Raw genomic sequence first — 13635 nt, 5'->3', positions numbered from 1 at the left:
TTTTGTGAGCTTGAGAAACCTTCAAGCAAAAGGCACAACAATTTATTTACAAATATGTAGAACAAAAATAAATTACATACCTTTTAAGCACAGACATTTTTGACTTTCGATAATGAGTAAATCGATTTAGGAACTTTCAGTTTTGTTTTATTTCAGTTTTGTATTTTATCTCTTGAGTTCATGCTTTTAATATTTTTTTCGTTTTCTAGCCTGAAAACTCCTACCTGAAGGTACCTACAAGTATTTTGTAGTACATACTATTGAGGTTTGAGTTCCTAATAGAACTTGGAACAAATTTTAGCAATATTATTCAATTGAAAGAGTTTTTATTCAGACTGTCGCAAACGATTCACCTTATTACTTAGTTTGCTTGTTTGCTTGTGTTTTTTTTTTATCTCTAAAGTTTGTTGATCCAAGAGATAAACCTGATGTATAGGACCAATGACTATATCTACATCCTGTACTACTAATCTCATCAAACAATGGGTAAAACTAGATTCACGTCGTGAAAAAGGTCTAAAACTAAGTAGGTACATATCATGAATAAATAACAAAATGCAAAAAATGAACACTAAATATATCACAGTAGTATACGATAGAAAACAAGCCATGAATGTGTCACCATGACTTTCGGAGCTAAGAAGGACAAAAGTTCTTTATCTAGAATTATTACAACTCGAGGGAAGCAGAACCTTGGAGTGTGCTTTCTCGTCCATAAGAATAATTTCTATGGATGCAGAGACGTCATAAGTAATACAGTTTAGCTCTCCTCAAGTGTAGAATTGACACCATCAAGATTTGTAAAATTCAGCCTCAATCAATGACTCCACAAGTAGCACAAAGCAATGAAAAATATTGAAATAAAATTGAAATTTGTTTACCATGAATTTGCTGTGTTTTTACATCCGTTGGCCACTAAATACCGATTTTAAACCATCGACAAAATGATATCCAGTTCGAGAGATAGACAGTCGATGATCAACAATATGGAACTAATTTCAATTTTATTGCAGTACAAATCACACTCGGTGTTCCATCAAGCAATACCTAGATAGGCAACATACACAACACTCCGATGCAGTAGCATTAATTTTACCACAATGCTAAACATTTTGGGGTGAAATTCGGTGCCAGAGTCTATACATAGCGCCTAAAGAACACGAGTGATATGAGTACGGAGTAATATCAGAATAACTCACACTTTTACGGAGGGGAATCTACCCTTTTTAGGTAGTGCCGTGCGCTATTCTCCCGTGCTAAGGAAAAACGCCGTATGAACCTTCGTACATTGCCGAATTTCCTTTGATAAAATGTGGATTTCCCTCTAAACTTATGAATATTTTTCCTCTATTTTTTCAGATACTTTAGCTTGCAAGTTCGGCTAAAGTTCCTGAAAATTTCGAGGCCCTGGTAAAAATTGGCGATAAGAGCTGCGTTTCAAAATACCATAGGAATTCTTATAGCCGGCTAAAGACGGCTACAGAAAATCATATAGCCGGCTGTAGAATGCGGAGAAAATCATACGGCCGGGCTATACGAAACGATAAAAAATTATGCAGCCGGGCTATAGTTCCTATCGCCGGGCTTTACACTTTATCGCCTGGCTGTTGCTTTTTCGCCATCGATTATAAAAGGCTATAAGAAATTGTGTAGAAATTCGTGTGCTTTGGAAATCATTAAGTTTGATACGGAACCACCTTAATTTTCACAAAACACACGTTGTATTTGCCGTTAATACATATTTTTTTTCATCAATTAAAACGAGAATAATCCATACAGGATGTGCAAACATTTCAAAATCATGAGTTGAATAACGCTGACTCCGCCAGATTAAATATTAGAACCTAACACAAAGCGGAGCGGCGACGCACTGGCGCCTACAAACCTAACAGGGATACTTCACGCATTGCGCAACGCGTGAAGTATCCCTGTTAGGTTTGTAGGCGCCAATGCGCGTTCTGCGCTGGCTGCCCGCCTGCCGCACCACAGCGTGCCACGGCGCTTGAAGCAACTATTTCACACCAGAGGTATTGCACAGTATCATACTAAACTGAAGGCGCTCTAATATATTAGGAATGACAGGCATCCATCAAAAGTACGGAGCTTTCCTCGCAAAATAAATCAAGATACTACGGCCCAAAAAGAGAGCAGTGGTCCAAAAACTCACTAAGTCCTAGCATCCGTAATTAGTGACGTTTAGCATACACTTTATCGCCTGGCTGTGAGTTGCTTAATCGCCATCGGCTATATTATAAAAGGCTATAAGAAATTGTGTAGCCGGCTATAGAAGCTATTGGAAATCTTACAGCCGGCCATAGGTCTATGGTATTTTGGAACACAGATTCTACTGCCAATTTTTACCAGGGGGAAGAACATTTTTACCTTCCTTACAAATAAACATTTGATCGAAGGAAATTTGGCAACTCTCGAATGTTCTTACGGCGTTCTTCCTTAGCACGGCAGTATTATGGAGCGAATTTCACTTCGCATTCTAATCGCTCGAGTTCTTTGGGCTTTGTATAGACTCCAGAGTGAGTCATACCCCGAATTTCACCCTTCGGTTTTTAAGGTTGCATGTCTGCTATCTGGATTGCATTTTGCAAAAAGGAACCACTAGCATTGCAATGATGCTAAGATTGTGCGACTTCATCTTTTGCAATAAAATTGCGGAAATCGTGAAAAACTATGAAATCGAGATGGTAATTTTTGTCTTAAATTTACAGTTTTTAGGGAGTAAAATGGAAACTATGAATGGATAATCGGGTTTTTCCTCCAAGACAAAAGAAGTTGCACAATCTCAGCAACATTGCAATGCTAGTGGTTCCTTTTTGCAAAATGCAATCCATCTGTGCCACTTGGGATCCAAGCATGGCCGATGCACGAGATATCTAATCGACCACGATGAGATCTTCATACTCGGGTCCCTCGATCGCCGACTCCATGACAGAGCGCGGCGTTACCTTGGTGGTTTGTCCTCCGACGAAGAGTTTGAACAGGTTCTTGGAGAACCCGGACACCAGAGCGACCCCCGGTTGCTTCGAGGGCACCGGGGTGGCCTTGGACGACCGCAGGTTCCAGAACACTATCTGCGGCACTCTTCTCGAACCCACGCTCCGCGAACTTCCGCACGATGGCTTCGTAATCCGTCTCCCAAGGGATCTCCGAAGCCGCATCGAACTCCATATCACTGAACACGAAGAGCGTTTCCGGCATTTGTTCCGGTCCGAGATCGAGCATGGCGGCCACGTTCAGGATACAATCGAACACCCGCTGGAAGTTGGTGTTCATGCCCCACGGCATACACGCCAAGCTGTAGATCTTCTCCCTCAGGTTGTCACCTTTGACGACGTGGAACGAGGGGTTGGAATGGAACGTCAAGAGTTTTCCTCTCCACGGGGGCGACGTGCACTCGGCGAGGAGTATCCCCAAGGCTATGGAGACGTCCATCGGGGTACCAGTACATACTGCCGGACACGTCGCACACAGCCAGGGTTCTGCCGAGTGTCCCTGCCTTGCGCGTGTCGGCCACGATTCGCTCCCACTGGAGTTCCAACACTCTCGTGGACTCGGCATCGTCATTCAAACTGGCTTTCCGCACAGCGACCACAATCTCATGCGGGAGCAAGGCTCCGGCCGCGATCTTCTTCTCTCCTTTGCTGACCTTATCAAGGAACTCTTTGAAGCGTTCCACGTCGCGCTTCAGGAAGAGCTCCTTGTAGGTCTTCATGGCTACCGAGGGGACTCGCTCGTAGGGGAGGTCGTTCCAACGTCTCGCGCTGATGTAGATCTCGGGGATCTGGAGAGCGCTACGCAACGGCACAAGCACGCGTTTGCGAAGAGCGTCTCGCGCGCGGTAGGCGTGTTGAACGTCATCGATTCCGTCTCCGTTGCCCAGCTCCTCCGCCGGGAACATCCTTTTGGCGATCCCTTCGCACAGGCACGTAGTCAGGTCGTAGGAAGCGTCAGGGGACGGACACCACTTCGCTGCGAGAGTGAGACGTTTCCGCTCTGTCTCCAGTGCCTTGAGGTCCGCAGCAAGTGTGATAGCGAAGTACTCGGCTATGACGTCGTATAATCTCCGATAACGTTCGTCCTTCTCGTACGTGACGACGGCGGTGACGGCTTCTTGGAGTCGTCTTTCGGCGCGCGACTTCTGGGACGTCTTGCGCGGGGTTGGGAACGTCACGTCGCCGGAGACGACACGTCGGAGGAGCTCCGGCATGTCTTTGATGCAGCCGAAGTGCGCGGCGGCTTTGGGCAGGTTCCGGAGGAGGTTTCCGGGTGGTGCTTGTACAGCCAGAGCAAAGCGATGTGGAAGTTGGTCTTGTCGGATTTGCCCTTGCCGCGGATGTCGCGCAGGTTGCAGATGAGCTTGAGGGTTGTGAGGGGCTCGCTTCTCCAGGATGTAGCCAGGAGGGATAGGACTTCCTCGACTGGGGTTTTGGGCACGACGTGGAAGAAGAAGTCCACGCAAGGGTCGCCGGTGTTGGCGTATGTTGGGGATTCGTTTTCGTTAGGATCTTTTGTGGGGTGGTGGCTTGTGCCTCCGGCACTGCGTGGTGCGCGTGCGAATAATGCGAGGGGTCGTCGAGGGGTTCGTCATGGCTGGGGGTGTGGTTCGCGATTGCTTCGGCGATCTCCGGGGGTCCGAGCAGCTTCATTGCTGCAACAACCAAAGGAGGGTACATGTCAGTCGAAAGTCCAGGATGAAAATTACAAAATTGAAAATTGCAAAATGAAAATCGAAAAGAATGGAAAATGATTCTTTTCTTTCTGCTATACATATCAGAGATTTGTAGGGGGCTCGCTTTTTCGAGCTTTTACATAGTTCCTCTCACGAAGAAATATAAACAGCATTGCGCAACCGGAAGCTACAATAGGAATGACTACTTTGACTGTGCAGCACCGTCATGCAACTATTCGTGTTCCGGAGCAGTGCAAGTTGCCTATGCCAAAATGGAGGCTTTTCTCCTTTTCTTAAGCTTCTAGCGTTACACCCGAGAAAAAAGCAACAAAAATATGCCATCAGAGGCTACAATATTAGGCATCACTTTGATTCTAGCGCTTTATTTTAGTTCCAGAACTGCATCGAAGGTGAAACTGCAAAAATACGTGTCTCGATTATGGTTTTTCAAAATCTCCACTCCTATTTTCTTTTTCATAAGAAAACCAAACCACTACCACGGCTTGACATTTTCGCCGAATATTCTGCACGCAGAGCAGAAAAATCACCGAATTTTTGAAGGAAGGACGTTTAGAAGTTTTCCATGTGAAAAGTGAAATACGAAAGGAATTCTGCAACATCGCAAACCGAGATAAGCGTTTCAGCAGTTTCACCATCGAATATGTTTCCTACACAAAAATTGAGGGCCTTTTGCCTTTTCTTGCTCTTTCAGCGTTCCACCCAAGGACGAAAACAGCCTTATGTAGGTAATCAGATGCTAAAATTTGCTATGATATCAATCACCTTTCTGACTCAAGCGCCTTGATGCAACTATTCGTGGCCCGAGGCTGCCCATGTTGCCTATACAATAGATGAAGGCGTTTAGCGCACACATCGTTCCATCTACAAACGAAAACAGTACTATGCAACTAGAGACTACGATATCGATCACCAATTTTGACTCTAGCGTCTTGATTCAATAATTGTGTTCCGGACAACAAAAACCAAAAATTAACATGGGTTTTTTCATGAGCTCATGACCCCAAAAATTACAAGTTCCCCCTGATTGTGCCCACAAGAGGCGTATTGATTCTACAATCAATCGCGCTGGGTTCCAAGAATTTGCGGAGCCTCCTAAGCCGAGAGACGAGTGTTTTTTTAGTGTTTTGGAGAATCCTTTCTCATTCGCCCGTTGTGAGTTCCGATGTACTCATGGAGCATTTAAAACCTGAAAATCGGACTCAGCGGGTCATTTTCATGTCTATGGGGACCAGCTTCATATCAGCTCGATCGAAGAACTTCGCTAGAGACACCAAAAGAATTCTATCGAGCGGGATATATCGACGGTGTAAGTCGGCAATTAGGTACATACGAGACTCGGTTTGTGACGTCGCAGACTTCCTGTCATACTTTATTTTTAAAAGAAAACCCTGGTAAAAATGGCAAGTGCTCAGATCAGTAGCACTTGCCTTTGGAACAGACCTAAGCACTGATGTCAGTGCTGCCGGGCGCTGATCTGCTACCTCAGTGTTAGGTCTGTTCCAAAGGCAAGTGCCTCTGATGTAAGTGGCACTGACCTAAGTGTCTCAGACGTAAGCGGAGTGGAAACTCCCAGAAATACTGTACAGGCAAAAATTTCGTTAATTACCGATCTGCCAGGTACGTTAAGTCACTATTTGACGATCAGGGAGGGCTGCTGTGAGTTTTCAATCCCAAGCAAGTATCACAATCTTCAGGGGACATCGCTCGTTCCCATGCGGTCTCCAATCTAAGTACTAACTACGCCCGACGTAACTTAACTTCGGTGATCGTCCTAGCGATTGAACCACTACACTACCTGCGCGTGTACGTGTTAGGGGCGTAATTTTACCATTTCAGGGCCCCCATTGGGGTAATTTTGCCAGCAAATGATGATTTTGTCTTTGAATGTGAATCCGATACTTAATTTTTCTATTATTCTTTTTTAATCAATCAACATGTAAATGAAGTTTTGTAAGTTACGTTTCTTTGAAAAAAAAATGGATCGCACTAAAATTCAAAATTAAAGCTAATGATGCAAAAAAAATAATGAAAGTTGAAATTATACAAAAAATATAAATTAGCAGATACAAAAATTGAAAGTAAAGGAGTAAAAAAGTTAGAAAAGAATTGAAAATAAAGTAGGAAAATTTTAAAAAAAATTGAGACTGAAACATTTTAAAAACAGTTAAAACTGAAAAAAATTAAAACCAAATTTAAAACTATTTTTTTTTATAAAAAAATAATAATGCTTAAATAAATATATCTAAATACATATTTTAGCGGTGATAATATTTTTATCGATCTCATTTTTTGTTGTGTTTTAATTATTTAAGTGCCATCTTAAACGAAGAGGGTAAAACAAATTATTCAAGAGTGTGGCTACTTAAACTAGTTTTCCTTCCCTCTTAGAAAATCCCACCTTCTACAAAATATGCCTCTCTGAAAGATAAAGTTTGTGGTCCCCGTGTCCCGAGGAAATATTCCCCCACGAAAATGAAATAGGGTGGGGGAAGGGGGAGCCATCTCTACTTTTTGGGAGTGAGTGCGGTTCGATTAAGATTGATGTCAGAGACTTACCCTCTGAACCAAGTCCTGACCTCAGTCCCGCTTACCTCAGAGACATCTCTGCACTTAGGTAAGTCTTTCTCCCGACGTCAGTGCCTCTTACCTCAGTGCTGACTTCTTGGGTAAGTGCTTTAACACTTACGTCAGAGAAAACTGAACTGACCTCAGAGCAAATTGCACTGACCTCAGTGGGAAAATTCACTGACCTAACACTTGCCCATTTTTACCAGGGAAACTACTCAACGGCAATTCTTTAAAACTGCCGTGATTTTTCTTCACCGTACGAAGAAAATTCTGCATAAACTTCAAGGAATGATGTTAATTTGTTCTCGTTTAAAAAAATAACAGAGGCGGAAATTTTTAGACACGCAAACGAGTTCGGTTTGTGATTACCGACTTACTCCGCCAATATGCGTCTACCGAATGGATAACTATTTGCATGTTTGTTGGCTATGCAGCAAAATTGAAGGTGTACTTTAGATGGACGTCAAGTACCAGTGATAGCGATAAGTTGTGAATTGATCGGAGAATGTATCGCGATTGATTGTCGTCGATTTATAACAATATTATCTGATAAAAAATTGCCATAAATTGCGATTTCATCACATAAAGCGATGAAATCGCGATTTCCTTGGTAAAAATTGGCGATAGGAGCTGCGTTTCAAAATACCATAGGAATTCTTATAGCCGGCTAAAGAAGGCTACAGAAAATCATATAGCTGGCTGTAGAATGCGGAGAAAATCATACGGCCGGGCTATACGAAGCGATAAAAAATTAAGCAGCCGGGCTATAGTTCCTATCGCCGGGCTTTACACTTTATCGCCTGGCTGTTGCTTTTTCGCCATCGATTATAAAAGGCTATAAGAAATTGTGTAGAAATTCGTGTGCTTTGGAAATCATTAAGTTTGATACGGAACCACCTTAATATTTCACAAAACACACGTTATATTTTCCTTTAATACATATTTTTTTTTCATCAATTAAAACGAGAATAATCCATACAGGATGTGCAAACATTTCAAAATCATGAGTTGAATAACGCTGACTCCGCCAGATTAAATATTAGAGCCTAACACAAAGCGGAGCGGCGACGCACTGGCGCCTACAAACCTAACAGGGATACTTCACGCATTGCGCAACGCGTGAAGTATCCCTGTTAGGTTTGTAGGCGCCAATGCGCGTTTCGCGCTGGCTGCCCGCCTGCCGCACCGCAGCGTGCCACGGCGCTTGAAGCAACTATTTCACACCAGAGGTATTGCACAGTATCATACGAAACTGAAGGCGCTCTAATATATTAGGAATGGCAGGCATCCATCAAAAATACGGAGCTTTCCTCGCAAAATAAATCAAGATACTACGGCCCAAAAAGAGAGCAGTAGTCCAAAAACTCACTAAGTCCTAGCATCCGTAATTAGTAACGTTTAGCATACACTTTATCGCCTGGCTGTTGCTTAATCGCCATCGGCTATAAAAGGCTATAAGAAATTGTGTAGCCGGCTATAGAAGCTATTGGAAATCTTACAGCCGGCGGTAGGTCTATGGTATTTTGGAACACAGATTCTACTGCCAATTTTTACCAGGGTTTATCGACCGCAATTTACTGAAACATTACCTAACAAAAAATCGCGATGGATTGAAATAAAATTTCGATTTTATCGAACGCGATTTAATAGAGATGAAATTACGATAAACCAAGGATAATCGAAATATTCATGATTCCAGCGATTGTATCGCCAAAAAATCGCAACTTAATCTCAAAATATCGCGATTTTCCGTCGAAAAATGCTACTTGGGTGTTGTTTTTAACTTAGTATGTCGACATGTCGGAGGAAGATAGTAAAAAAAAATCCGACTTTTAAGGTTTCGTATTTCATGCCCGCCCTTGCGGTCTGATTGTTGAAATTGATAGACAAAGCGATCGACAAAAAAAACATAAGCAGTGTGGAGCGATCCTATTGGTCAATGTGGGTGGTTCTCATAGACTTAGGGAGAAAAACGTGGACTAACTATCGGATCTCTGTGTCCAACCACTCTCTCTCACCAATAGGATCCCTCCTTATCCCTTTTGTCTTTTTTTGTCTATAGCTTTATGTCTATCAATTTTAGCAATCAGCCCTTCGCTTCGAGGAGCATATATATGCTATTAAAATAACAACTTGGCAACCACGAGGAGGGGATTCCAGCGGGGATTCCCATGCGTCATACCAGAATGGCCAACCTTGAAATCTATGAGACGGGCGATCTCTAATAGCACGTGACAATAAGTGGCAGAAAACATTCATACTTTCCTCCATAAAAATTGAAATCGACATCAGGAATTAGACGTTTACGTCATATTTTCTCCCATAGATTTTACTTCGATCGATTTTTTTGGGGACTCTCCAATTGAAAACTTATCGTTCTGGCGCGGCGGTACGTAAGTATTGCACAACACTGACCAAGATCGAGACACTGTTGTTGTCGCGCATTGCATCACTAGGTTATTGCATTTTTTATTAGGTATGTCGTTACATTTACATTTTCAGTTTCTCGCTCCCCTAGTTTTTGTTTTATTTTTTCGACAGCTGCATTAGAATTCCTACTTCTTATTTTTGTCTGACCAGCATTATTTCTCGAAGCACACGAAATAAAGATTAACTTCCATCCCGGATATTAGGAGTACCTGGTGGGACTCTTCAATATAAAGCCCGTTGCATCCTGTCGTTTCTTCTTGTATTTAATTTTGTTTACTTATACCTATTTTGTTTTCATATTTTTAATTATTTTTAACATATTTTTTTACGTGTTTTTTTTCTAATTTGAGAAATATCGACGTCTCGTCGTTGACAACATTCACCGCCGAGATTTCATCATGCATGCTTGTCTAGGATCTAGGAAGTTTCATGTATAGCAAAAAAATAGGAGAGATATGTCACTTTTATCAAAAGGATGCCGAGTAAGAGAATACTCGGATAGATTATTAGTGCGTCGAGAATCAGGAGACTCACCCACTGGTCTGGACTCGAACTGAAACAATTTATGATTATTGGAAGCGCCGAGAGGCAATATCAGAATTTTCTGCGACAACACACTGACACTTAATGTTGAAAATTCCGTTTAATTTAAAGAGAATGCGATGATTCTCTGTGAAAAAATAGCCGAACGCGATGGTTTTCTATGATAAAATAGCCGAACGCGTCTACTGAAATGAAGTGATCTCCCGCAGCGAGCACAACTCACAATAACGAACGATAGACGTGCCGGCCGGCGTACGTGGGGCGATGAGAAGACAGCTGCATAGTTGCATTGTTATGTATCTGGTGAAGTGGAACATTTTAGCAAGGGGCTCCGCGCTGTAGCCGGTAAAAATGTAGGTAAACTTGACAGCAAGGGAGCGGTGAATGCCCCGCACTTTGTTGCCAACTAGTACACAAAATTATTTCTTAAAGCCACGCACACACGTAGGCGTGCCTAGATCATTTTGCTAGCTTTGAAAAAAAAGCTTTAAAAGATAAGTATTAAAGTAAGTTAAATTAAAATGACAAGTATAACAAAATGGAATTGATAATTTTTAATTTTAAAAAAACTTAAAAGTATAGGGATTAAATTTACATTTTGAATATAATTACATATTTTAATACTTAATTTAAAAAAAATTAAAACTAATGAAATCAAATGTTTATACGGGGGGTCTGGGGGATATGGAGTACCTCTCAGTCCAGAGAGGGTACGAGGGCCTCCCCCGGGAAATTGTTGAAATTTTAACTCTGTTTCGGACGCATTTTGAGGCCTCCATGACGCAGATTTTCCATTGATTTCTGCCGAAAAATTACGTTTATTTTTTCACTTTAAGCAAAGATTACTTTCGAATTGTTGCACTGCATGAGTCCAGAAATTTTTTGAAATTGTAACTCTAGAGGGACGCATTTCAAGGCCTCCATGCTGAAAATTCTGGAAAATACTGAGTGAATGAAACCGGTGTTTTCAGTTTGGACTCCGCATTAAGAGCGATAATCATCCTCGAGGAAGACCTTTTCCCGCCGCCCAGAATTTGTGGGGGGGGGGGGAAGATGCTACTATTTGCAATTCTAGGGGATGGGGGGCAGGCCCCCCTTCGTATGTCACCGTGAACAAAACATGTGCGTTGATCAGAATTCGCTAAGGATTAAGAAGCTGTGGTATTATGAAAGATTTGAGACTATCCTGAAATCTTGAAGAAAAATACCTTTTAATTTCCACAGTCCCATCAAGAAGGAAACATGAGTCATGAAATCGTATTAATCATGCGTAGAGCGGCAACAATGGTATGACGTGATCATATGAAAACAGCGTAACGCGGAATGCATACCATCCAGGATGAACTTTGCGCGGTGAACTTCGCCTCGACGCTCTCTGCTGGGTAAGTTTTGAAATAAGCACGAGCGCGGCTGTACAAGTCCCGGGAAATTCAAATGTGGACATACATGCACGAGCGAGCGATTGAGCACAGGGGAGAATTTCATGAACGCTGCCGCTCGCGGCGCACTCTAAGGTCCAAACTCAAAACTAGGAAGAAATAAGTCCGATAATGACTGAAAGATCACGAAAGTTTTGTAACTGATGTTGTTGGGAATCGCTAGTTTCGAATTTGATATCAAATTGCCTATGTTTTAACGCCCTGACCAATTGTGGGCAAGTATATGGCACGCTGCGGCGCGGCGCACAAGTTTATTTTAGTTACAAGTTGTATTTAGTTTTTTGGCGGGTTATCCCGCCATACAATGCTCTGGTTTTTAGCCATCATGATTTTCAAATTTTGAAGATTTGACTGGAATGATTTCCCCTATTACTAAGTTTCACAAAAACCGACAGGAGCCGAGATAACATTTTAGGCCACGGCCGCCATCTTGGGTTTACGAATTTTGGAAATTTGACTAGAAATTTGAGTATTCCGTCGAAAAATACCACGCGATACCGAGTTTCACCGAACTCGAACGAACAGAAAACCGAGATAGCATATAAGGCCACGTCCGCAATTTAGGAATTGAGAACTTTCAAAAATTGACCAAAAATTCGAATTTCCCGTCGAAAAATACCCTTAGACACCAAGTTTCAGAAAAATTCATCGAGCAGGAGCCGACATAGCATTTAAGGCTACGTCCGCCATCTTGGATTTGAGAATTTTTAAAACTTGACTAAAAATTTGAGTTTCCCATCGAAAAGTACCCCTGCTCCCGCGGTTCACAAAGCTCTATAACGCACAGAAACCGAGATAGAATTTTAGGCCACATCCAACAACTTGGAGTTGAGAATTTTAAAAAATTGACTAAAAATTCGAGTTTCCCGTTGAAAAACAACATATGATACCGCGTTTCACAAGACTCGAACAAACAGAAACCGAGATAGCATTTTAGCCCACGTCCGCCATCTTCGATTTGAGAATTTTAAAAAATGGACTAAAAGTTCGAGAATCCCGTCGAAAAATACCTTATGACACCGAATTTCGGAAAAATCCATCGACCAGGAGCCAAGATAGCATTTTAAGCCACTTCAGTCATTTCGGATTTTCGAATTTTGAATTTTTTGAATTTCGACAGATTTAACATAAAACTTAAATTCTCCATGATTTTTCGGATTCAATAGCATAGTTGCATCAAGTCCCCGTCACCGCCGACCAACGCTTGTGTCGATCGAATCAACTACAGGTAGTGCGAGCAGGGAGTCAAAACGCCTTCAATTTTTTGAACGCAATACGGACATCCGTCGAGGTTGTATAGTTGTATCAAGGCGCCGTAGCGAACGCGTCCCATTGTTTATCGTTACAGCCGGATATAAGTTGAGAGAGGAAAGTGATAATGCCTTCAGTTGTATGCATACATATTTTTGGGGAAAATGGGAGACGACGTTTCAAGTCTTTTTTTTTCACGCCGTAGACGGCTACATGTTTTCTCTTTGAGTTCACAATTGTGAGGTGTCTTTTCCAATGTCGAACAAGTACATAACTCTGTGCGCTGATGTTAACTTTAAAAAAAAAAAGAAAAAAATGGAATTTGTGTCTTGGGTGGGGGCCATGCAGTTGCTCCATAAGGGGTGCGAAAAATCACTGACTCCTTTGGAAAACAGCGGATATGGTCTTTTTTAAAATCATTGTATATCGTTGACACTTTCTTCAAATTTAAACTTCTAAAGTTCATTTTATGGAGAAGGATTTGCTCTATAATAATTTCTTAACCAAACCTTATTTGCTGCACGAACATCAACATGCACAATTGCACAGCTTAAGAAACTTTGAACGCGATTTGCTCAGAGCTTCATAACTTGACATCTGCTGCTTATACATAGTAAATGGTTTTATATACCTAGGTATGAATTCCTCAGACAAATAATATTTGAGAGATATTATTTCCTCGGAAGTTAAAATAATATG

At 41.9% G+C, this 13635-nt stretch overlaps 1 protein-coding gene across 1 annotated transcript; it reads right to left on the bottom strand.

Moving 5' to 3' along the window:
* LOC109037565 (uncharacterized) lies at window positions 1-10509 on the bottom strand. Its single transcript, XM_019052304.2, has 2 exons — window positions 10238-10509; window positions 1-4663 (listed from the first exon to the last, which is right to left on the bottom strand). The coding sequence occupies exon 2, from the start codon at window positions 4220-4222 to the stop codon at window positions 3335-3337; it is 888 nt and encodes a 295-aa protein (XP_018907849.2). The 5' UTR covers window positions 4223-4663; window positions 10238-10509; the 3' UTR covers window positions 1-3334.
* Window positions 10510-13635: the final 3126 nt, after the last annotated feature.

Source organism: Bemisia tabaci, chromosome 10 (genome assembly GCF_918797505.1).
Source record: "Bemisia tabaci chromosome 10, PGI_BMITA_v3".
NCBI lineage: Eukaryota > Metazoa > Arthropoda > Insecta > Hemiptera > Aleyrodidae > Bemisia > Bemisia tabaci.
This window is presented reverse-complemented; position numbering and strand designations above follow the sequence as displayed.